The 22,023-nt window shown below is 41.6% G+C and overlaps 1 protein-coding gene across 4 annotated transcripts in view; it reads right to left on the bottom strand.

Moving 5' to 3' along the window:
- TASOR (transcription activation suppressor) overlaps positions 1 to 21,578 on the bottom strand; it is an 82,218-nt gene extending 60,640 nt beyond the window's left edge. For 3 of the 4 annotated variants that reach the window (XM_060239744.1, XM_060239745.1, XM_060239743.1), the window contains exons 1-7: positions 21,007 to 21,572; positions 13,798 to 13,943; positions 12,811 to 12,903; positions 5,396 to 5,468; positions 4,735 to 4,826; positions 2,891 to 3,049; positions 2,213 to 2,334 (exon numbers count right to left, since the gene is read on the bottom strand). In XM_060239744.1, coding sequence (XP_060095727.1) covers positions 2,213 to 2,334; positions 2,891 to 3,049; positions 4,735 to 4,826; positions 5,396 to 5,468; positions 12,811 to 12,903; positions 13,798 to 13,943; positions 21,007 to 21,388 — 1,067 coding nt within the window. In that variant the 5' untranslated portion in view covers positions 21,389 to 21,572. Of the gene's footprint in view, positions 1 to 2,212; positions 2,335 to 2,890; positions 3,050 to 4,734; positions 4,827 to 5,395; positions 5,469 to 12,810; positions 12,904 to 13,797; positions 13,944 to 21,006 lie in introns of all 4 variants that reach the window. The other variant, XM_060239742.1, reaches the window with a different exon arrangement.
- Between the last annotated feature and the right edge of the window lie 445 nt (positions 21,579 to 22,023).

Here is a 22,023-nt window from a genome sequence, read left to right as displayed (position 1 = left end):
GCAGAGCCTCTTTTTTCCCCTCTCTACTTTCTGGAAAGTTCCAATTTTTAGCTTGTCTTTTAACTTTAACTCAACTTTTACTGATTATTTTAGCCATATTAAAATGACAAAAATTAAGGGTTTTTTATTTGACCCTGGATGGGGCATGGCTAATTTTTATTTATTTATTTTATAGAAATGGAAGAAATTACAACCAAAAAAGAAAGATTCCAGGGCACAAAAATGGAAACCTAATGGAAAAGGGCCCTGAAGAGAAGAAGAAGATATTGGATTTATATCCCGCCCTCCACTCTGAATCTCAGAGTCTCAGAGCAGCTCACAATCTCCTTTACCTTCCTCCCCCACAACAGACACCCTGTGAGGTGGGTAGGGCTGAGAGGACTCCCAAAGCAGCTGCCCTTTCAAGGACAACCTCTGCCAGAGCTATGACTAACCCAAGGCCATTCCAGCAAGTGCAAGTGGAGGAATGAGGAATCAAACCTTGTTCTCCCAGATAAGAGTCCGCATACTTAATCACTGCACCAAACTGGCTCTCCGAGGCAGTTTAACATTGTACCTGGGACAAAATGCTGAAACTTAAAAAGTTTTAAAGACATTGGACTTGAATTGATGCAACTTACCTAAAAAATTATACTGAAAATCATAAAAATGTACATAATTTTTTTTTAAATGCCACATACCCATTTCAGGGACTTTAGGGATCTAGCATTTTTTTAAAAGGGACTTTTAGGGACTTTACAGACCGAATAGGAGCCCTGCCCAGCGATAGAAGACAACAACAGTGGGAGACAGATAGAATCTCCCTAGGGAAGGCATGCCAAAGTTTTGGCACCATGACCAGAAAGCCCATTCTGGGACTGCTTACACTAAGCAGGGCCTTTGAAGATGACCATATTAGTGGGATGTTGGTTCATATTGCCCTTCAGTATGCTGCCCCCAAGCTACATAGGGCTAAAGGTCAATAAAAGCACTCTGAATTAGGCCAAATGTAGACAGAACAAGACTGGAGCAATGTGGTTTCTATAACCCACTCCAGTCAACATTATGACCAGAGCATTCTGTACCAAATGTAGTTTCCAGGCAGACTTCATGTAGAGTGCAGTGCAGTAATCTAATCTAGACGGTAACAGATTTTAGAGCGTTCAGCCCTTACTGAACCAATTTCCTCACAGCATGAAGATCTTTGTTCACTACCTGTTTAATACTGAATAGCCAGGTAATGTTCCATCTGATGGATTTCTAGTTCACAGTACGGCTCAAGGTCTGATCCCAACAACTACAAGGAGAACTGACCATTTGTAACAGTTACAAAAATTCTATTAAATAGGCCTGTGATCTTTCACTTTTCTTGACCTGGAACCACCTTTAACCCCTAAGAGGCACTATGGGCCCCAATAAGCTGCAAGTATGTGAGAGTCACATGACGGGAAGAGCCAGAATTAAGACCTCATCTGTGTTAAGGACAAGATTATGGGCATCAGACAAGTAGAATGAACTCTTGAGTCCAGCAGCACCTTAAAGACCAATAAAATTTTCTAGGATATAAACTTTTGTGAGTCAACACTCATTTTGTTAAGTTTATCCAGACAGAATGATAATACGTCAAGTCAGAGCTAATGAATCTTCATTCCTATTTGCATCTGGTGACGTGAACTCATGGAAGCTTAAACAACTGAAGAATTCAACCTATTCTCTGAAGACTACTCAAAAAGGCAGCTAATATTCTTACACTGCAGAATGGAAGCCAAGGCTAAATAACTTTTCTAATGGAAACCAAAGCTACAATAATATCTTTCCTAAGGCTATTTAGGAAACCAGTGGCACAGATATCCCAAATATAAATGCAATAATAACCACAGCAAAAAAAAAAAGTGACATACAAGCAACAAAACTCTCCATATGGTGTGGAGCCTGAGACATTTTAATGTACCTTTCAGTAACACTATTCTATAACCACTATGTAATTGATTGATGTCAAATAATTTGTAAAGTGCACCTTAATTCAGTTTATCCAGGTTATAAAATTAGTCCATGGGGCAGTATGTGAATAAAATAGTATATAAGAATATAGGCTTAAACTATTTGCACTGAGCACAGCATGAGAAGAGACTTCTAATTCTTTATTACTACACACATAGGAACATGACTAATAACAGTAAACTGACAATTTTAGAACTGATGTCTTTCACACTAAATACTACTCTTAGCTTACCTTGACGAAGGCAAATACTTTGGAACCTTCTCATCCTTGTAAGAAAATGAAACGACAGCATATGGACATACATGCCTTGGCCTTTGCCGGATCTCATCGAAGCCATATTCATAGAAATAATACTAGAAACAAATTCAAAACAAATGTTCAATAAAAGTTCAATTTCTTCTATTACAAATATTCAAAAATTCTTCATTTGAAATTGATATAAACATACTACAGCTTGCCAAACAGTATTAGAATCTTACACATGATTAAAAAAAAGTTATGCTCAAAAAAGCAACTTTCAAAACAAATCTCTACCAAAAAATTAGGAACTTACTCTTTTTTTATTGCGTCACTTATGTTGAAACTGAGTGTAGTTTTTATAAGATTGCTGTATGTTTTTAATGTTTTAACTATGTAAACTGTGTCAAATGTTTAGTTTTAACTGTAAACTGTGTGAAATGTTTAAATTTTTATATTCTTATGTTAGATTTTATATGCTGTAAGCCGCCCTGAGCCACCTGGTGGGAAGGGCGGGATACAAATTACAAATAAACTAAACTAAACTAAAGGAACATAAATGATTCAAACTTAAAGGCTATATTAGAGCTTTCTCACTTATACTACATAAAAACTAAAAAAGCTGACTTGAATTGCTTGTCAAGTTCATCTGTATTCAAGTAACAATCTTACCTGTGAACGCTCATATGCTCTATAAGATAGTACAGACATAATTTTGTTTGAATTCTTTAAGACATGGCATTCATGCTTTGGTGTTGGATCTAATGCACTTTTAGAAGCTGAGTCCATCGGTTTTACCCCGAGGGTATCACATATGCTTTTCATTCTTCCCTAAATTGCAGAGAAGGACTATTAGAAAAGAAACAGGTACAATACACAGGGAAAAAAAGTCTCATGCCATCTCTCCCCTCCCAACAAACTCCAGTGTTCATAAACTTGACTAACTCTAGATACTAAAAAATGTTCCTTATCTTGTGGGTCAGGACCCAAAAGTAGGTTACAAAACCTCTGAAAGTGGGTTGCAGACCAGCCCTCCATAAAGGTTACTCCTGCCCTTCATAACATTTCTCCTCATCCTCCTTGTCAATTTTTCACATTCTCCCCTTCCACCTATCTTTGCAACAATAACGAGTGAGAGAAATCTGTCTGGCAACTAGTAATTTTACAGTGGTAGCTGGAAGGAAGGGAGAAAAGTCTGATGAACTGGCAGGAGCTGTTCAATTCATGAAAAATGAGGAGAAAGAGAGGCATGTGCACACACAGGCTTCATCTTTGTGCTGTTCCTTCAGCAACCTAACCTCTTGCTCAGCCTTGCAGGTATTTCACCTCAGGGGAAGCCTTCTAGACTCTTCTAGAACACTGTTCACACCTTCTCTCCCATGAGTGACATGTTTATGGATGGACATGGTTGCTGTAATGGAGACCTCTTCATTTCCCTACTCAAACAATCAGTAATGACCAAGTTAAATCTTTTCTCTACTCACTATAGAGGCACTGATGAAAGTCTACACTTCCACTACTATGAAGGTCATTAAGGTAATACAAAGTTCACTTTCACATAGTTTTGAGCAAACAGTTGAGTAGGCTCTCATGCATGGAGGTTCTTTCCCAATGGTAAAGAGAACCATGCCCATTTTCTAAGCATAGCCGGAAACCAAGGGTGCATTCATACCCTTGTATCACATTAAGCCCCCTGAACTGTACTGAGGTCAAATACTAGGCCATTTTAATATGCTTTATCTGCAGTGATATTTCAGCTTTGTAGATAAAAGAACATTTGTTGTGATATGTGATGAATGTAGCCAATTGTACTATTTCAGCAAGCAACATATGATAATTGACTACAAATGAGAGGCAGACACATTTTCCTAAACAGAATATCTCTGAACGAAAATCATAATGTGTGAAGTGACTCCTAGAAGAACCAACTTCAGTGCTTGATCTGAGGCAAGGCTTAGACCTATACTTTGAAAACTAAGACCAGGTCGAGTAAACAGTATTTTCCATGTCATACAGTATATGACATGTTTGTCTTCAATGCATATGCATATTGACTGATAAAGAATTAAGTAAAATATGTCCTGATGTTCCAAGAACATGTTTCTTAGAATCTTAAAGGGGATTATAGGGAATAATGAAGAAGATGATGACCAAAGACTAGAATGCAACCTCCATATGGAAAGGCTGGTTACTTTGGAATGACACTATGGTTGGGGGGGCAGCAGTGCCCTTTGCGTAATGCATATTGGTTTCTCAAAAACATCTGGTTAACCACTGTAAAAAATGGAACAAAGATTGCCTATGCAACTAATTGCTGTCATATGCTATGTCTAGATAGATCTCAATAACATATATAGGTTTTAATTCATGGCACTTTCAATTTTTATACAGAAATAAATCTCTAAGAAGTACCATACGTCATTAATTGATGAATTGTCATAAATGAATTGTCATTAATTTCTTCAACAAGAAAAAGGAACAAAACATTAAAAGTGAGAACTAAAATACAAGCTTACCTTTATGACTTTAAAAATAATTACATCACCAGTTGCTCTAGGATCTAGAGTATTGGTTTGCAACAAGTCAGAATACCTAGAAAGATATACACCTGAAGTATATGAAGAGAAAAATGTTAGCATTTAACAGAAGTATTCAGACATCAGAAGTATGTGAAAATAAAAAAAATACCACCATAACATATGCAATGCCATAGAAAGTATTTTCAAAATTTTGTACATTTCCATTAAAACTACTAACCCTCTCTCCCCAACATAAAAGGCATTACAAATACAAAAACTGAAGTCAAAGATCAATCTTTAGTTTTAAAAAAGCACTCAAAAGTTAAAAAAAAATCCCCTATTTTTGGAACAGACACCATCAAAGCAACACCAACACAAGAAATTCAATCTTTACATTTCAGAAAGTCAAATCATATTACACAAAAATATGAAATTGTTGCTGCAGACATATGTGTCAGGGCAACTGCAATAAGAGCATCAGAAGATCAGCTATACTACAGGAAAAATGTAACTGCATATTAGGAGTAAAAAGGCTACAGTGAGCATTTTTGATGACAGCTGACTCGTTTTAGTCAGTATGACATTATTGACAAAAAACCAAGTCAGCTCTCTATTATATAAACCATAAACTCAAATGACAGCAAAAAGAGATAATTACCCATAGAATGACTGCCAAGAACTGTCATTTTGGAGTGGCCCACCTGCAAGCCATTTTCACATATGTTTTGCACCTGAAATTAAAAGTTATGTCAATATTTTACATTATGAAGTTAAAAGTTATGAAATTAAAAGCTATGTCAATATTTTGTCCAAGCCTTGAAAACCAGCTTTCAGCTGCATTTAAATTTATTTATTCCAACCTCTCGGGGAAATTTGCCCAAGGAGCTTACAAAATAAAAAACAAAAAAACAGGTTACTCACCTGTAATTGATGATCTTCGAGTGGTCATCTGTGCAGTCACACACATGGGGGTTTTCCCGTCAGGACGAACCCTACCTCGGAGATTTTAAAAGCTAGCCTAGGCGTTATTTTTGGCGCGCACTCCCTTTTGCTCTGGGGAGCAGGCATCCACTGCGCATGCCTGGAGCGAGAGGGAGGCGCCCCACCCACTCAGTTTCTTTCCCCGCCGCTGACACCGTAGGTGAGCGGTTGTATAGGACCAGTAGCCAGCAGCGGGGATGGCTGGGCGGGCGTGTGTGACTGCACAGATGACCACTCGAAGATCATCAATTACAGGTGAGTAACCTGTTTATCTTCTTCATGGTCTCTGTGCAGTCCCACACATGGGTGACTGATAAGCTGACCTGCAAGGTGGTGGGTGCTGGCACTAGAGTTAAAGAAAAGAATAATGCAAAGGTTAGTGCAACACAGTCAGCACATAGCAGAGTACAAGGTAAGCAAGTGCTCACCAAAACGAAACCGCATCGTCAGTCAAAGATAGAGCAGAGTACTGCCTGTCCGAAGGATGCATCTCGCCTAGCACGAACGTCCAAAGCGTAGTGCATGGCGAAGGTCGAAGGGGAAGACCAGGCGGCAGCAGCGCAAATGTCTTCCATGGACACACCCCTGGCAAGGGCAGATGACGTTGACAAGGCTCTTGTGGAATGAGCTCGTACAGCAGACGGGACTGGTTGCTTTGCGAGTTTGTAGCAGAGCTCTATAGCAGCAACCAACCATTTTGACAGTCTCTGTGTAGATATCTTTTTTCCCTTATTATGGCGGCCGTAGGCCACAAAAAGTCTGGAGTCCGTACGGAACGATGCGGTTCTATCTATATAGTAAGCGAGTGCTCTTCTAACATCTAGGCAGTGTAGAGCTTCTTGACCTTTGTCCGTAGGACGTTGGAAAAAGGCAGGTAAGGTTGTGACTCTGTGCAAATGAAATGCGGAAACCACCTTGGGTAAGAAGGCAGGATCTGGTCGTAACACCACCCTATCGTGGTGAAAGATGGTGTAAGGTGTGTCTGCTCTGAACGCACAAATATCACTTGCTCTCTTAGCAGAGGTGAGTGCGACTAATAGTGCCGTTTTCCATGAGAGAAGGTGAAGCGGTATCGTAGCCATAGGTTCAAAGGGCGGTTTTACTAGCTGGCTTAGCACTAGTGATAAACTCCAGCTAGGGTACATTTGCCGCAATGGTGGGTGCAAATGTAAGATTCCTTTTAAAAAGGATTTCGCAGCAGGGTGTGAAAAAACAGTTCGACCCTGTACATGCGGGTGAAAAGCTGAGATTGCTGCAAGGTGCACCTTCAAAGATGAGTAAGTGAGGCCCTTTTCCGACAAAGACAGTGTATATGCCAAGATTTGAGGTATGGAAGCAGATAGGGGTCTGAAGTTATGCTTGGTAGCGTAGATGGAAAATCTTTTCCACTTCATGGAGTATGACTTTCTCGTGGATGGTTTCCGCGCATTTAAGAGAACATGTCTTACTCCTTCAGGAAAGTCTGAGAACATATCCTCCAAGCTGTTAAGCGAAGCCTGTTCGGGTCGTGATGGAGAACCCTGCCGTTCTGCTGAGACAGGAGGTTCTGTGCCAGAGGGAAGTGATGGTAAGTATTTTTCGACAGAAAAAGGAGGGTTGTGAACCATGGCTGGCGTGGCCACCATGGTGTCACTAGAATGCAATCTGTATTGTCCAGTTGAATTTTCTGTATACATCGTGTTATCAGTGGGAAGGGTGGGAAGAGGAAGTGTAGTGGACCGGTCCATGTCTGTATGAAGGCATCCCCTGCAGACTGTTGTGAGGGCGGACCTCTCATAAAAAAGAGAGCACACTGTGCATTGTCTGGTGCAGCAAACGCATCTATTAAGGGGGTTCCGAATTTCCGGAATACTGGCAGAAGATATGACCTGTGGAGTGACCACTCGTGGTCGTTGATGAGATATCTGCTCAGCCTGTCCGCTTGAGCATTCTGGACGCCAGGAAGATGTACCGCAGTGAGATGGATCCGGTGAGCAATACTCCAGTGCCAAAGGTGCATTGCTCTTTTGCAAAGACGGGTGGATGCAGTCCCTCCTTGCCTGTTTATATAAAACACCGTCGCCACATTGTCTGAAGCGATCTGTACATGTCGGCCTTGAAGAGATGGGAGGAACGATTTTAAAGCTCTGTGAACAGCTAGAAGCTCTAAGCAATTGATGTGGAGCGACTGTTCGTACGGCGTCCATTGCCCTTGGACAGTGAGTGTGTCGAGATGGGCTCCCCAACCCCACCTCGAGGCGTCTGTTGTAACCACTGCTGATGGGCTTGGCCTTAAAAATGGCATTCCTGCAAGCAGGTGAGCTCGTACTGTCCACCATTCGAGCGAGGGGAGGATGTGGTTTGGAACAGTGAGGACGGTTCGTTGAGACTGGCGTTGGGGACGAAATGCACGGACGAACCAGATTTGCAGGGTTCGCATGCGTAGTCTTGCGTGTGTTAAAACTGCAGTCGTGGCTGCCATAAGTCCTAACATGCGCTGAATGTTGAAGGCCGTTTGCTTGGGTTGTTGAATTATATGTGTGGCCAGCGTCTGAATGGAGGATATCCTGTCCACAGGAAGGTATGCCTTGTGGTCCGTGGTGCATAAGCGAGCCCCTATAAAATGGATGTCCTGAGTTGGGGTCAGGTTTGACTTTTGTTGATTGACCTGGAGGCCCAGTTCTGCTAAGAGCGCAAGTGTTATTGAAATGTCCTTCATCAACTGTGCCCTCGAAGCTCCCACGAGGAGCCAATCGTCTATGTATGGGTAAGTTGCAATTCCGCGTTGCCTGAGGTATGCCGCAATTACCGCCATACATTTCGTGAATGTCCGTGGTGCTGTGGAGAGTCCGAAGGGTAGGGCTCGAAACTGGTAGTGGTTGTTGCCCACGGCGAAGCGCAGGAACTTTCTGTGGCATTGGTGTATTGTCAGGTGGAAGTATGCGTCCTGTAAATCTACCAGTGCCATCCAAGAGTTCCGAGGGATTAAGGGCAGAATTGATTGTAAGGTGATCATTCTGAATTTTCTGTGACGGATGAATTTGTTTAGGGCTCTTAGATCCAAAATCGGGCGCTGTCCCCCATCCCTTTTGGGAACTAGAAAGTACCGGGAATAAAATCCCGTCCGATGGTACTGGTCTGGGACAGGCTCTATAGCCGCCTTGGCTGTTAAGGTGTCGATTTCTTCCTGAAGGGAAGGGGATGGGGGGGTTGAAACAAAGTGATGTTTCGTTGGTGGTGTTTGGAACTCTATGGAGTAGCCTCTCAAAATGATGTTTAAAACCCATTTGTCCGTGGTTATTCGTTGCCAGTTGTCGTGAAATGGGAGAAGTCTGGAAATGTGTTGGATTGGTAGAAAGTCAAAGAGACTGCTTTGATGAAGACGCAGCCTTTTTAGGTGGTTGTGGTCTCTGCTGTCTCTGGTTAAAGGATTGCTTCGGAGGAGGAGCCTTACGTTTCCAGTATTCAGATTGTCGAGGAGATCTGGAACGTTTGAACGACGTTGGTTTCCATGATCTGGGCTTATAGCTCTGCTGTTGTTGTTGCGCTACCCTGAGCCTTTTTGCTCGTTTGCGGCTGTCGTCAACGGTGGTAAGTATATCGTCTGTTGTGGCATTAAAGAGACCTTGGCCGTCGAAGGGGAGGTCCTCGATTTTGAACTTAATATCAGGTTGCAGCGAAGAGGACCGAAGCCAAGCATGTCTTCTTAGGGCAATTGAGGCAGCCATCGCCTTTGAAGTGCACCCCACGGAGTGACGAATAGTATTTATCTGTTGCTTTGAAACCCTGTTGAGCTCCTGTAGCAATTTGTAGGCTTGTTTTTGGGAAGGTTCAGGCAGGGCAGAGACTAGCGTATTTAGTTGGGAGGAAATATTGTGGGAATACGCGGCAAAGTATGCTAAATAATTGTTGATTTTGGCATTTGCCGTAGAAATTGAATACATTTTCCTTCCTAGGGTGTCTAATTTCCTGCCTTCCTTCTCAGGAGGTACAGGGTGGCGGGTTTGCTTAGATTTAGAGGAAGAATGAACTATCAGAGAGTTCGGGGCCGGATGGCTGAATAAAAATTTCGACTCCGTTGCTTGGATCCTGTAAAGGGATTCAATTCGTTTTGAAGTTGGGGGAATAGATGCTGGGTTGTCCCAAGCTTCTTTGATGGCTTCTAGGTGTACCGGTAACATCGGCAGAAAGGAACCAGCAGGTAAATCTGAGTGCACCAAGTCGTGTACCACGTCTGTTACCTTGGGTGCATCTGAGGTAAGGGTAACGTTAAGCGCAGAGGCCATGTTGGCAATCAAGTCCAGGTATGTCTTGGCCCCTTCGGAAGGTGACAAATCCGCGGGTTTGGCAATATCTGAGGCAGGGGATCCAGGAGGAGACATCGAGTGTATCGACTCCGAGGATTCTGCTTCGGTTTCAGCGTCTGAGTTGTCCGGTGCGGGTAGCTCCGGGTCAGGTCTGATTGGGCTTTGTTGCTTCGGACCCGGCTTCGGCCCCGGCTTGGAAGTCGAAGCGGAGGGAGTCGGAGACGTTGGATCCGATGAGTGTTTAACCCGTTGAACAGGGGTTGTCTCCTTCGATCGGTCGCTATGGTGTTCTGAGCGGTACCGAGAGTGATGGTATCCGCAACATTGGTGGTAGTCCATAGATGGAGATCTCGAACGATAGTAACGTCGTCTGGGGGACATAGATGGAGACCGAGATCTCGGGTCGTAACGGTAGCGATCCCTCCCCCTGCTTGGAGATCTCTCTGGAACTCTGGTACGATGGTATCGGCTGCTGATACTAGGAGACCTGTGTTGAAACCGACGAGGTTCGGAGTAACGGCGGTGCTGTAGATACTGCTGAGTAGGATTCGACATATCAGAAAAGAATCTGGGGTCGAGATGTTTTGGATTCGACATATCAGAGAAGAATCTGGGGTCGAGATGTTTTTGGGTCCACTGCATCGGGTCCCTGACTTCTTCAGTCAGTGGCTCTTGGTTGGATTCGTGGAGAGAAGGAGATCTGGAAGGGATCGGTATAACTTCTTCCTGCTGCCGAGGTGGTGTCGGATTCAGAGGCACCAGAACGGATTCATGGGCAATGGATCCATGCGCTATGGGATCACATTGCTTGCCGTCGGGCTGATGGACCTTCGCGTGTTGATCCGTAGGGTTGGTCGAGTCGGAAGTCTTCTTCGACTCCTTCGGATTCTTCGGATCGGGGTGCTTTGTCGAGTCGGTAGTTTTCCTCGAGTCCCTCGGATCCTTCGAATCGGAATGCTTATGCTTAGGGTCATGGGACTTCTTAGTATGCTTCCCGCTCTTCATTTTAGTAGGCGCGGCTGTTGATTCTGACGATTTCATGCCGTCGCCTGTTTTAGCGGCGTCGCCGGACTTATGCTTGCTAGGGACAACGGCCATTGAAGCTGCCGACGTTGCGCCGTCCCCTTGAGGAGACAGAAGGGGAGGCGACTTACTTGTAGAAGATGATTGCGACATCTCAGGGCGAAGCGCAGACGCAATGAGGTGGCTTTGTAGTCTAGCGGCCCTATTTTTCCGCGCCTGTTTGCCGAATTGAAGGCAATGCGCACAAGTGTCCACTTTGTGAGTATCTCCCAGGCAAAACAAACAAAGCGAGTGCCCGTCTGAAGTAGGAAATTTCGCTCTGCAGCGCGAACACCTTTTAAAGGTTATTTTACTGTTCCTTCCTTCCATACGCCCGGGGGAGGGGGGGGGAAGGAGAAAGGAGGTCTGAGGTAAAAAGAAGGGTAGAACTATTTTTTTTTTCAAGGAAAAATATAGTAAGAAGAAGAATTTGAGACGGAATAGCGATATGAAAAGAGAAAAAAACGAAGGCTAGATGTCTGAGGTAAACGAGGAGCGCAGCGAGGTAAGACTATCCCGGGCGGCGGTTGGAAAGAAACTGAGTGGGTGGGGCGCCTCCCTCTCGCTCCAGGCATGCGCAGTGGATGCCTGCTCCCCAGAGCAAAAGGGAGTGCGCGCCAAAAATAACGCCTAGGCTAGCTTTTAAAATCTCCGAGGTAGGGTTCGTCCTGACGGGAAAACCCCCATGTGTGGGACTGCACAGAGACCACGAAGAAGATCAATTCTTAATTGAACATAAAACTAGAACATAAATATTTAAACAGCTTAAAATGACTGTTTCCAGAAATGTTAGGCCTGGCCTCTAAAAGAGAGTTACCCAGGTAGAGGCCATTCCATGGACAACATGCCTCTGCTGAAAAAGCCCAATCTCTGGTTATTACCCACTTTACCTGTCAGGGTGGGGCACCGACATGGCTTGTGAAGCAGATGTTAATTAGTGGGCTGAATAATATGAGAGAAAGCGGTTCTTTAAATGTATTGGACTTGTGAGGATTAATTTGATTTCTGTAGCATGGAACATTCTGACTACTTGGAAGACACAGGTGTCATATTGATCATAGCCCAGTTTCTCTGAAAGTGGGGAATGTTAAAGCTCAGCCGGGATTAAAACTTCAGACAAACCCCAAGGGCAGAATGGGTACATTTCCCTTCTTACGAAACTGCCAGCAATGGGGCATGTTTACTTTGTTAATTTTTTATGAAAACAATAAAAATCTTATTAAAAACAATAAAAAACAATAACATTCAGTCACTTTCAAGGAAATCCAAATGCTAAGCAACAGATTCTATAGATAATTATCAGAAGCCTATTTAGTCCAATAATAGCAAAATATTAATGAAATATTAAAGATCCATGTGGGTAGTCATGTTGGTCTAAAGCAGAACAAAATCTGAGTCCAGTGGCATCTTTAAGACCAATGCTTTCGTGTGCATGCACACTTCATTAGAAGTAATAGTCTGCCTATTAATATCACAATTTCCAAATCAAAATTTGTCCTAATTAAACTCTTAATCTTGTGCTGCCTCATGCAATATTCATAATATTTTGCACAGTCTAGTAGTCAATCAGTACTAGGAATGAAGAATAGCATCATGTACAGAGAATCCAAGACTGATGGGTCCTCCATCACATACACTTCTAAGTCTCTTAGCTCCATCAAGCAGATTTGTGTCAGCAGAAATTGTGTGTAATGTTAATGCCACCACTCTAGAATTCTTCCATGCATCAAAATTACATTCTTACCAGAGCACGATCAACCTTCAGAAATGCGTAACTTTCAGCAAGCTCTTTTTCTAATCGGCCATCTAGTTTTAATTCCCTCCGTTTCTCTATGAACTTTGAAATAACAAGGTATTAATATAAACAGCAAACCCAAACACATTTTATAATCATGAGATTTATACATTCTATGCCTTGGATCCCAAGGTGCCATTCCACTGATGCAGAGTAACCCAACACTATTTTCCGCCTACAGAGAAGGGGAAGGAGAGTTTTGCCAATTTCCCCTTCCTGCTGCAGACTCCCAATTTGCTCCCCCATGCTTTTCTTCATATTCACTGACCTGCCAGAAAATTAGTTCTAAGGGGCACACAGAAGGTTACAGTGAGGGAGGGGAAGTGGGGAAATTGCCTTCCTCTAGCATGGCTGTGCTGCCTAAGATCAAAACCACTGCTTTCTAAAGATGATATCTAAACTCTGTAACAAGGAACTCAAGCCCCAAGAAAACTGTAATTTTGTGACCAAATTTATTAAAGACTTCCTCACTACAGTGTATCCCACTACCTGCAAACTGGGATTTTCTGAATTCTTTCTTCCCATTATAATCAACGTGGCACCCTGAGATTTTATTCTTGTGAATCAGTAAACACTGAGGAACAGCATTAAGCAAAGTTAGTGTCTGCAGTCAAAGGGAAGAATTCAGAAGAAATCACTACCTCCTCTTTGGAAAGATTAAGTGCCATTAAGCCTTTCATAACACATTGCTGACTACGTACAAATTTATTCATAATTGCTTATTTTAAACTATATTATCAGTTTATTAAGATGACTGGGTACCTACAACTTGAGTAAATAGTTTGCCCAAATTATCTTACAAATTTCTTTTAAAATAAGGGCACAGGCATAAACATATTTCTGGATATAATCATAAATCAAAGCAAACCTAATACTACAGGTTCTGAATATATACATTTTAGACTATTTCGTGACAAAGAAATCATGGTTACTCACCTCTTTTTCCAACAGTTCACTATGAACTAAACTGGCTTTTTTGTATTTAAAATTGCCTTTTGAATTACAGTCCAAGTAAGCTGACTGCAAAATGTTCACAACATCATCAAATTCACGAGTTCCCGCATTTAATGGCTGAAAAAGAGCTGCAGAGAAAGAAAAATACTACCATCTGGATATTCAGGCTTGCATTCATTTATATGTTAAAAAGAATATACTGAAGAAAATCCATTAGCTATAACTCTACACAGGATATACAATATCAGTAACTCTCAATGTTCTTAAGACTTTCTGTTGACCAGACAAAGTTTAGAAAATTATTCAAAATGAATACAAATAATTGACACTTGGGAAATACTGAGTGCCTACAGTTTCTACTATGTTTATCCAAAAGTAAAGCAACCCTGTATCTAAAATGACTTCTCTGTTATGCATACTACACATATTACACTCATAACTTGTATGTGAATGGAAGATAGCCCTCTATTTTTCTTGATTGCACAACTGGAAAAAATATAGTTTCCTTTTGGGGTACATGCAGTACTTGAACATATCAGATTTTTAAGGGTATATTTTCAATTATTTTTGTTTGTAGCTCTTCCAGATCCTGACACTTTCAGGTACTCCTTATTTAAATTATATATTAAGAAGAAAAATATTTCCCAAGCTCAACCATACTAGCCAAGATCCTAAATCTAACTTTTGCTACTTTTTATCTGTTGGGGAGTTGGATCACAGCTGCCAGGTGCATTTCTCTGGCACTAGGTGCTCTCTGCTCATCAAAAGATATTGGCCTTATACAAATGGAAGCATCTAGCATCAGAAGCATGCATTCTGCAATGAGCGACAATGCTATGCAAGCAGAAACAAGGTAAAAGATTCAAGGTAAAACTGAAGGAAGGATTCAAACTTGAGCCAAAATGAAAGGTAGGACATAAGTACAGGAATTACAAAGCAGCTTTGCAATGACTCAGAACACTGGTGCATCAAGGTCTGTATTGCTTTGTAAAATTAGCAGCAGCTCTCCAGTGTTTCAGGTGGAGGTCCTTCCATATCACCCTATCCTTTTAGCAGAACATGGGACCTTCTGTATGCCAAGCAGATGCTCTAGCAGAGCCACAGAGCCCCCCCCCCCCCCCCAAAAAATAAATTTTGTCCACTGCGCTTGTAAAACAGGAACAGGTTTGTTTAATGCAATGCACTTAATTTTGCTTTGCTTAAGGCTGTATTGACTCACACTGTGTAAATCTTTTTGAGTCTCAGTGAGAAAGGTGGATTGAAAGTAAAATTTAAAAATAAACAATTTTTGTCAGCATTATATACAACTTTCCTGGAAAGTACAATACTGCTATCTATATGGTTTTGTAACCTACTTTAATAAATGTTATTGACACCAATGCAATGTGTATTGATCACAGCTATCAAAAGGAAACACTTCTGACATCAATATAAACCACAAAAGATGATGCCACTATCTAAGCTGAGTTAGTGTGAGCCAGCTCATAGCTTTTTAGCCTCCAGCTCACATTATTTTGTCTTAGGGAAAATGGCCCCAGAGCAAACTAATTTATGCAGTAACTTCAAGTCGAATACCACTAGCTCACAAAGTAGAATTTTTGCTCACAATATTCCACAGCTTTGAGGGAACATCGGCCACTATATAACCTAATTTTATTGAGGCTTAATCTAAGTCATATTTCAAGTGTACATAATAAACTCAGTATATGCAAGTCTTCCTCCTCTCTCTAAAAAAAACAGGTCTGAAAGTATACCAATAGCTCTCTCTCACATTAGTTAAGAGTACTTTGTCCCCTGGTTTAAATTTTGCTTGGCATTTTATTTACTTGTCACCTTCTATACAATGTTACAGATGACTAGGATATATTGTAAATAACTGTAAGGCAGTTCATACTGTCCCTTTAACAAGAAAGAAATATAAAGTTGCACAACACACTGGCAAATACAAGCTATTTCAAAGCCAACTGCTTGCTGTAGCTTATCTGTTTCTCCTCTGTATTAAAGTTCTCATCAGGGCATGTTAACTAGAAGAGTAAGCATCATCTTGGGAACACTTGATTTGTTACAATCTGTTTTTTGGGTTTTCAATGTTACCTGTCATGTGCCTACAACTGACCTACATCCATCCATACAACAAAAAGAGAAAACCAAGTGAAGTGCATCATTACAAAATGAAGGTGAAGGATCACATTTAAAGTGCTCATCTCTGTAAAACAGCAGCAAAAAAGGAAGAGTACAGGGTAAAAACTTTTTTGATTATGCCAGCTTTCTTTTGCAGCAAGCTTGTTTTATGTGAAGGGGCACTCAGAAGTACAGCCCTTCCTCTGCAGTCTGAAGTGGTATGCCTATTCTTACCATCTCACTCTGCTGCATGCACAGATACAGTCTCTACATCATTCTTTAAGCACTGCTTTTTTCTTCTTTGGTACAAAGGGTCAAAAAAGTTTGGTTTGGCATGCTACCTAGCCACATGGTCTTGAGTGGCCTTCTTTCAAGTTGTGTGCATATGCTAGTAGACTAATTGGGTAGGTCTGGTTTCATATCAGACAGCATTTTTACACAATACCAAAGCACCATTACATTTTTTTCTATGGAAACCCTATCTTAAATGAAACAGGACCCATCCCCACCCCTAGGACCTGAAAGGCGGAGGAATGGTCTAGTTCCATCTTTTGCACTACTACAAAGGCGGCAAGAAATGGCTTCTCTTTCCAAATGCAAAGAATCTGGAATCCAAATGCAAAGAATCCGCTTTTTCCCAAACCAAACAGGAGCTGAAGTACACTCCTGAGCCTCAACCAAGCCTTCTACATTTACCAGGACCCTGGGTGGGGGAGTGCATCTTACTTTATTTCAGCAGGATTTCTGCAGAAGAAATGCCACTCTCACAAAGCTTCAGCCTTCTGCAAACCCAGTGCAAAGGAAAAACCTAACTTCCATATTCTTTTCAATTCACAATTCAACTTGGAGGAGAGCCATTTCCCAGGGCAGACAGGATATGGAAAACTATGTTTTCTAGGGGGTGTAGCTCAGTGGTACAGCATCTGCTTAGTATGCAGAAGGTAGCAGGTACATTTCCCCAGCATCTCCAGTTAAAATGACCAAGCTAAAAGTGGAATAAAATAAACAAATAAGTTAGTAGATGATGTGAAAGGCTTCTGCCTGAGACCCTGGAGAGCTGCTGCCAGTTTGAGTAGACAATAGTGACCTTGATGGACAAAGGGTTTGATTCAGTATAAGGCAGATTCATGTATATTTTGAAGGAAGCACAGAAATAAACAAAGGAGAGTACCAGGTACCTGAAAAGGAAAACGTGCAACTCATACTACCTACACAACCATATCAAAGTTTGCATTTCAACACCAATTTAAGTCTTTCATGCAACTGTCATGTTATCATTTTTGCACAACACAAACCAGGATTGTTATGTATGTGTTCAAGTAGAAATACCTTCCATGCTTCTGAGTTTGATAATGTGATAACACTCTATGGCAACCATGTTTTGTTTCCTTTAATCCAGGTGATATATACGGGGTAAACTATGTTAAATGCTGCAGGTTCTTCGTCTTTGCCAAAAGAATATACAAAGTACTAAAAATGTTAAGCTAACTGCTTCACAATATAGCAATCATACACTTCAACAATGCACTTTTTGTGTACACTGTATTTTGCTTCATTACAGAAAATGTAGCTCAAGCACAAAAAATAAGATACAGCCATTAGAAGTACATAATGCCCCTTGCTGAAGTACATAATGAAGATATAATTTACATGTTTCAATGGCTTGACAAAAGCCAGCATTAACTGTGGAACTTTAATTTTAAGCATGGTAAATGAACATGCTAAAAACCTGGCAGAGCAAAAACACGGCTTTGCAACAAAATTTGGTCAATTTTCCAGTCTTCAGTTAAACTGACTTGTATTCTGTTCCAATAGAAAAGTAATAATGTTTAACTGCAAAGTCTATAGATAGTTAAAAACTAAATTTATAGGTGTTTGCTCACTAAATGCAGGGCAAGTGCAGATCATGTACAAAATATGAATCAGAAACTAGATACTAGATAGAAAGGAAGAGGGACAGTGGCTCAGTGGTAGAGCATCTGCTTGGGAAGCAGAAGGGCCCAGGTTCAATCCCTGGCATCTCCAAAAAAGGGTCCAGGCAAATAGGTGTGAAAAACCTCAGCTTGAGACCCTGGAGAGCTGCTGCCAGTCTGAGTAGACCATACTGACTTTGATGAACCAAGGGTCTGGTTCAGTATAAGGCAGCTTCATATATTGATCAGGAAAATGTACACATGCCAGAGAACACTAGAGTATTCCCAAAACACAGAATGGCAAGTGAATATGACACAGACCAATCATTATGGGTTCCTGACTTGAATAGCCCAAGCTAGCTCAATCTCGTCAGCTCTAAGCAGGGATGGCCACTGTCTGTATTCAGATGGGAGACCACTAAGGAATACCAGAGTCACGACAGAGCGCCAGGCAATGGCAAACTACTTCTGAACATCTCTTGCCTTGAAAACCCTATGGGGTTGCCAAAAGTCTAGTGCAACAATGGCAAAAAAATAAAAAATCATTATGGATTTCATAATAGTATTCAGCTGTCTATCTGAAACATCTAATTTACAATTCCAGTTTTATTCACATCACAAAATTGTTCAAGCTTACTGTTTTCCATAGAAAACAATGGTATTCACAAAAAAGATCAAACAAGTTGTGACAGAATATCCTTCATATATATTATTAATTCTGGCAGTTAAAAGTATGCTTCGTTAAAGTAAACAACACTGACATCACAAGATTTTTTTTTTAATGGAGAGGGGGAATAAATTGGATAGTGAGTTTCAAAAGATCTCCCCCAAGGTTTGACCAAAAAACTTGAAAACTTGAGATAGAATTTCGGGGGGGGGGGGGGAATGCCATGTAGTACTACCCCTCTTGATAGTTTTATTGACTTGTTAACTAGCTCAATGTATCTGAACAAACTTTTTAAAAAAATCCTTACATTCAATACAAAGTCTGTTCTCTTGTTCCCTATCACTTACTAGAATTTCAAAAGAAATGTCTCCAAGGAGTAGCAACTCACCACATATAATCTCTGGGGTGAAAGCAATTATTGCGCCTTCATTGCGCTTTTAAAGTCAAAGATTTTCTAAAATTCTCTGGACAGTGTAGCTGTCACAATACTGTGTTTCATTTCCTGTTGACTAGAATGTATCACTGTATAGATGAAACCAAAATCTAAAAGAGACATAATTTGCCTATAACATCAGTCCTATCTTCCAAATTATATTAGCATGTTAAAAATCTTCTCTTAAATAAGGATGCCTGCAGATAATTGCAAGTTTTATAGCATTCCTACTTACAGAAATGAGAGGGAACAACTGGAATAAACTGAACAATCTTAGGACAGACTAAGCCAACTGTGATACTCCTGAAAATTAGCAGATGGATAGAATTCCATTCATCAGATTACCTAGAAGCCCTGATTTGTTTGATAAAAGGGGCAGATATAAATGTAACAAGAACTCAAAACAAGGATATTTAAAGTATTTATGAACTGATTAGCTTTCCTTAACATAGATACAGCTATGGAAGCAGGATTTTCATCTGAAGCATTCTGCAAGGGAGGGCACTGTTATTTTTCAAGAAGTTTAAGTTTCCACAAGAAGTGCCTTTTACCATGTTCATACAGGAATCTTCTTCTGAATCACTTCAAAAAGCTAAAGTAGTTGGACCACATAACTCCTTCTGCCATCTTATAGAGTTACGTAATCAGAAGTACCTCTTGAAGTATTCTGGAGGTATTCAGCAGCTATACCAAGAAAGATGAAACTTACTATAAATTGAAAGACACCAACACCTTTATTATAAGTCCTGCTGTCAGGAAGATGAGAATGAACTATATCAAGGTTTCAATAATATAACAGTGATCTGTACAAAAATTCTTGAGTAGCTTAAGAACTGTAACTGGACTTGTATGTTTATAAAACAGGCAAGTTCTGATGTAACTTAAAGAATGAGTTACTTTGTTTTGTCAAGCAACAACTAATGTTATATTGCTAGTTATCTTCTACTGTGGTCCAAGTATTACTGTACATCCTGTGGGGAACACCCATCCAAACAAGTTATTGGACCAGTTTGAGTTAGGTTTTAAGATTATAAAGGTTTTAAGATTATCAAGGAAGCAAGTTCTGAGCACACATGTAAGAGTATCAGATGGGCTGGTCTAAATCTACATAATATTCCTTAAACCAAGTGATTTTGGGATGAAGCCAAGAGATCCTACTATGACTTTTTTTGCCCTCACCAACTGATAATCTTAAGACTTCATCTACTGAAGACTTGGTTCATCTATCATAATACATGAAATGTAAATTACTGGCAACTTCACAAAGTGCCAAGATGACTTTTAAAAGCAACATCTTACTTTCTCCCTTACTGAACAAAATGATTTTAATACAGTAGAAATTTTAAGTCTTCTTGAAAGATGAAAACCATGAAAGTATAGCGGGACCAGTCACCTGAGCGTAGGTGACCCTTGTCTTTTTTCTGATGTTCAGAGTTAGGTCAATTTGGGAAAGAAAGAAAAAACCTCACAGAACATTTACTTAAGGCAAACAAAAAGGGAGTGAATTATTGAAAAATTCAAAAGCTACTAGAAAGGGAACTAAAATCAGCTAGGGAAACCAGAACTTCCAATGAAGACACATGGTGCTGGGATCCATTTCCCTCCTAAATCGTGAAGGCGATTCAAATGATTTTCAACAGTAACGAAGAAGCCATCCTTCAGAAGCATTACAGATATGAACTAGCCTACCCTGCGGCAGGATACTCTTTATTGCTTAAAGGGAGGGAAGCGAACTATGTTCTCCACCCCGCTCCACAGACAACCATTTTCTGTGCGAGCGAGCTCGAACGCCTGACGGGAGAGAGGGGCGTTAAACCAACTCTCGCTCCCCCCAGATCGCATCCAATCCCACTTCTAACGCAGCCGTGTCAGCCAAGTCGGTCTTGATTTCCACTAGCCTTACGCCGTATGAATCATCTGGCCAAAACAGCGCCGCCGTTTCCTCTGCACCCGACACGGTTTTGCATGCAGTTGTGTGAGGCGGTACTTTGTGGAGTCCGAAAAGGAAGGGGGGGGAAGAGAGGGAAGGCGGAAGAGAAATAATACGAGCGAACAACCTTTCTTTTCTTTGCTTTTCCTGGGGATCTGAAAGTTCCTCTTAGGCGGCAGGTCTTCAGAGGCTTTCTGGAGCGAGACTCCTAGCCCATCGTTCAGCTGCTGCTGTTGTAGCTGCTCGTGGACCGCAGAGACGACAATCTTGTGGAGGCCGCGACCAGGGGAGCTCCGGTCCTCTACAGCAGCCCCTAGTAGCGGCTCCTCATCGCTTCGGATTTTCTCATAGCGGCCGCCATTTTGTGTAGAGTCCTCCGCTTCGGAGGCTGCAGCTCTGCTTTCCTCACCCGAGAGGCCGCTGCCGCTAAGACTGCTGCTGCTATGTTCCGCCCGATGAGGCGGCTCTTGCACTCTCTCATCCCCGCTCACAGCCACCGCGTCCGCCATTAAACCGAATAACAAAGGAAGCACCTACACCGCGCCTCTAGCCTTTGGCCCCCCCAACAAACCACCCTTTCCTCAAAGCCATGCACAGCGTCACGGAAGCGACTCCAGCCACCCACAACATAACATGCAACCACTCCTCTCCCCTTCTCTCGCCGCCCCCGCTTTCACTGAGACATGGCGGCGGGGCGTCAAGAAAAAGGAGGGGCTTGTGTCCCTCTACCATTAGCCAATCAGTATACAGCGCTACTTATAAATAGGAGAAGGCAAGGCGACCGCGTGTTGCCAGAACGGTCGAAGACTGCCGGTGTTGGTCTTGAGGATGCCTACTCCATGTTCGTCTTATTCGAGGAGTGCGTGTTAGAGAGAGAAGGTTTTGTTCGTCTCTTTTATTTTAGCAAATAGAAAGTCTGTAGACTTCTGTTTTAAGTGCGGCGTAGAAAGATATGCGTTTTGTGGGTTAAATACGAAGCTGTTAAAAAAAGAACCCGTCGTTTTCAGTGCCCTTCAAAGGAACCACCGAGGCTGAGGTATACCTGTCTTGATGATCTTATTACATCGGTTCTTGGAAGTCTGGTATAAAGCTCTGCTTTTCTTGTAGTTCATAAATCACGATCTGTAGCTGAAAAAAAAATCCC

The sequence above is a fragment of the Heteronotia binoei genome, chromosome 5, assembly GCF_032191835.1.
Source record: "Heteronotia binoei isolate CCM8104 ecotype False Entrance Well chromosome 5, APGP_CSIRO_Hbin_v1, whole genome shotgun sequence".
In the NCBI taxonomy this organism is placed as follows: domain Eukaryota; kingdom Metazoa; phylum Chordata; class Lepidosauria; order Squamata; family Gekkonidae; genus Heteronotia; species Heteronotia binoei.
Note: the sequence above shows the minus strand (reverse complement) of the source record. Positions and strands in the feature narration are given on the sequence as shown.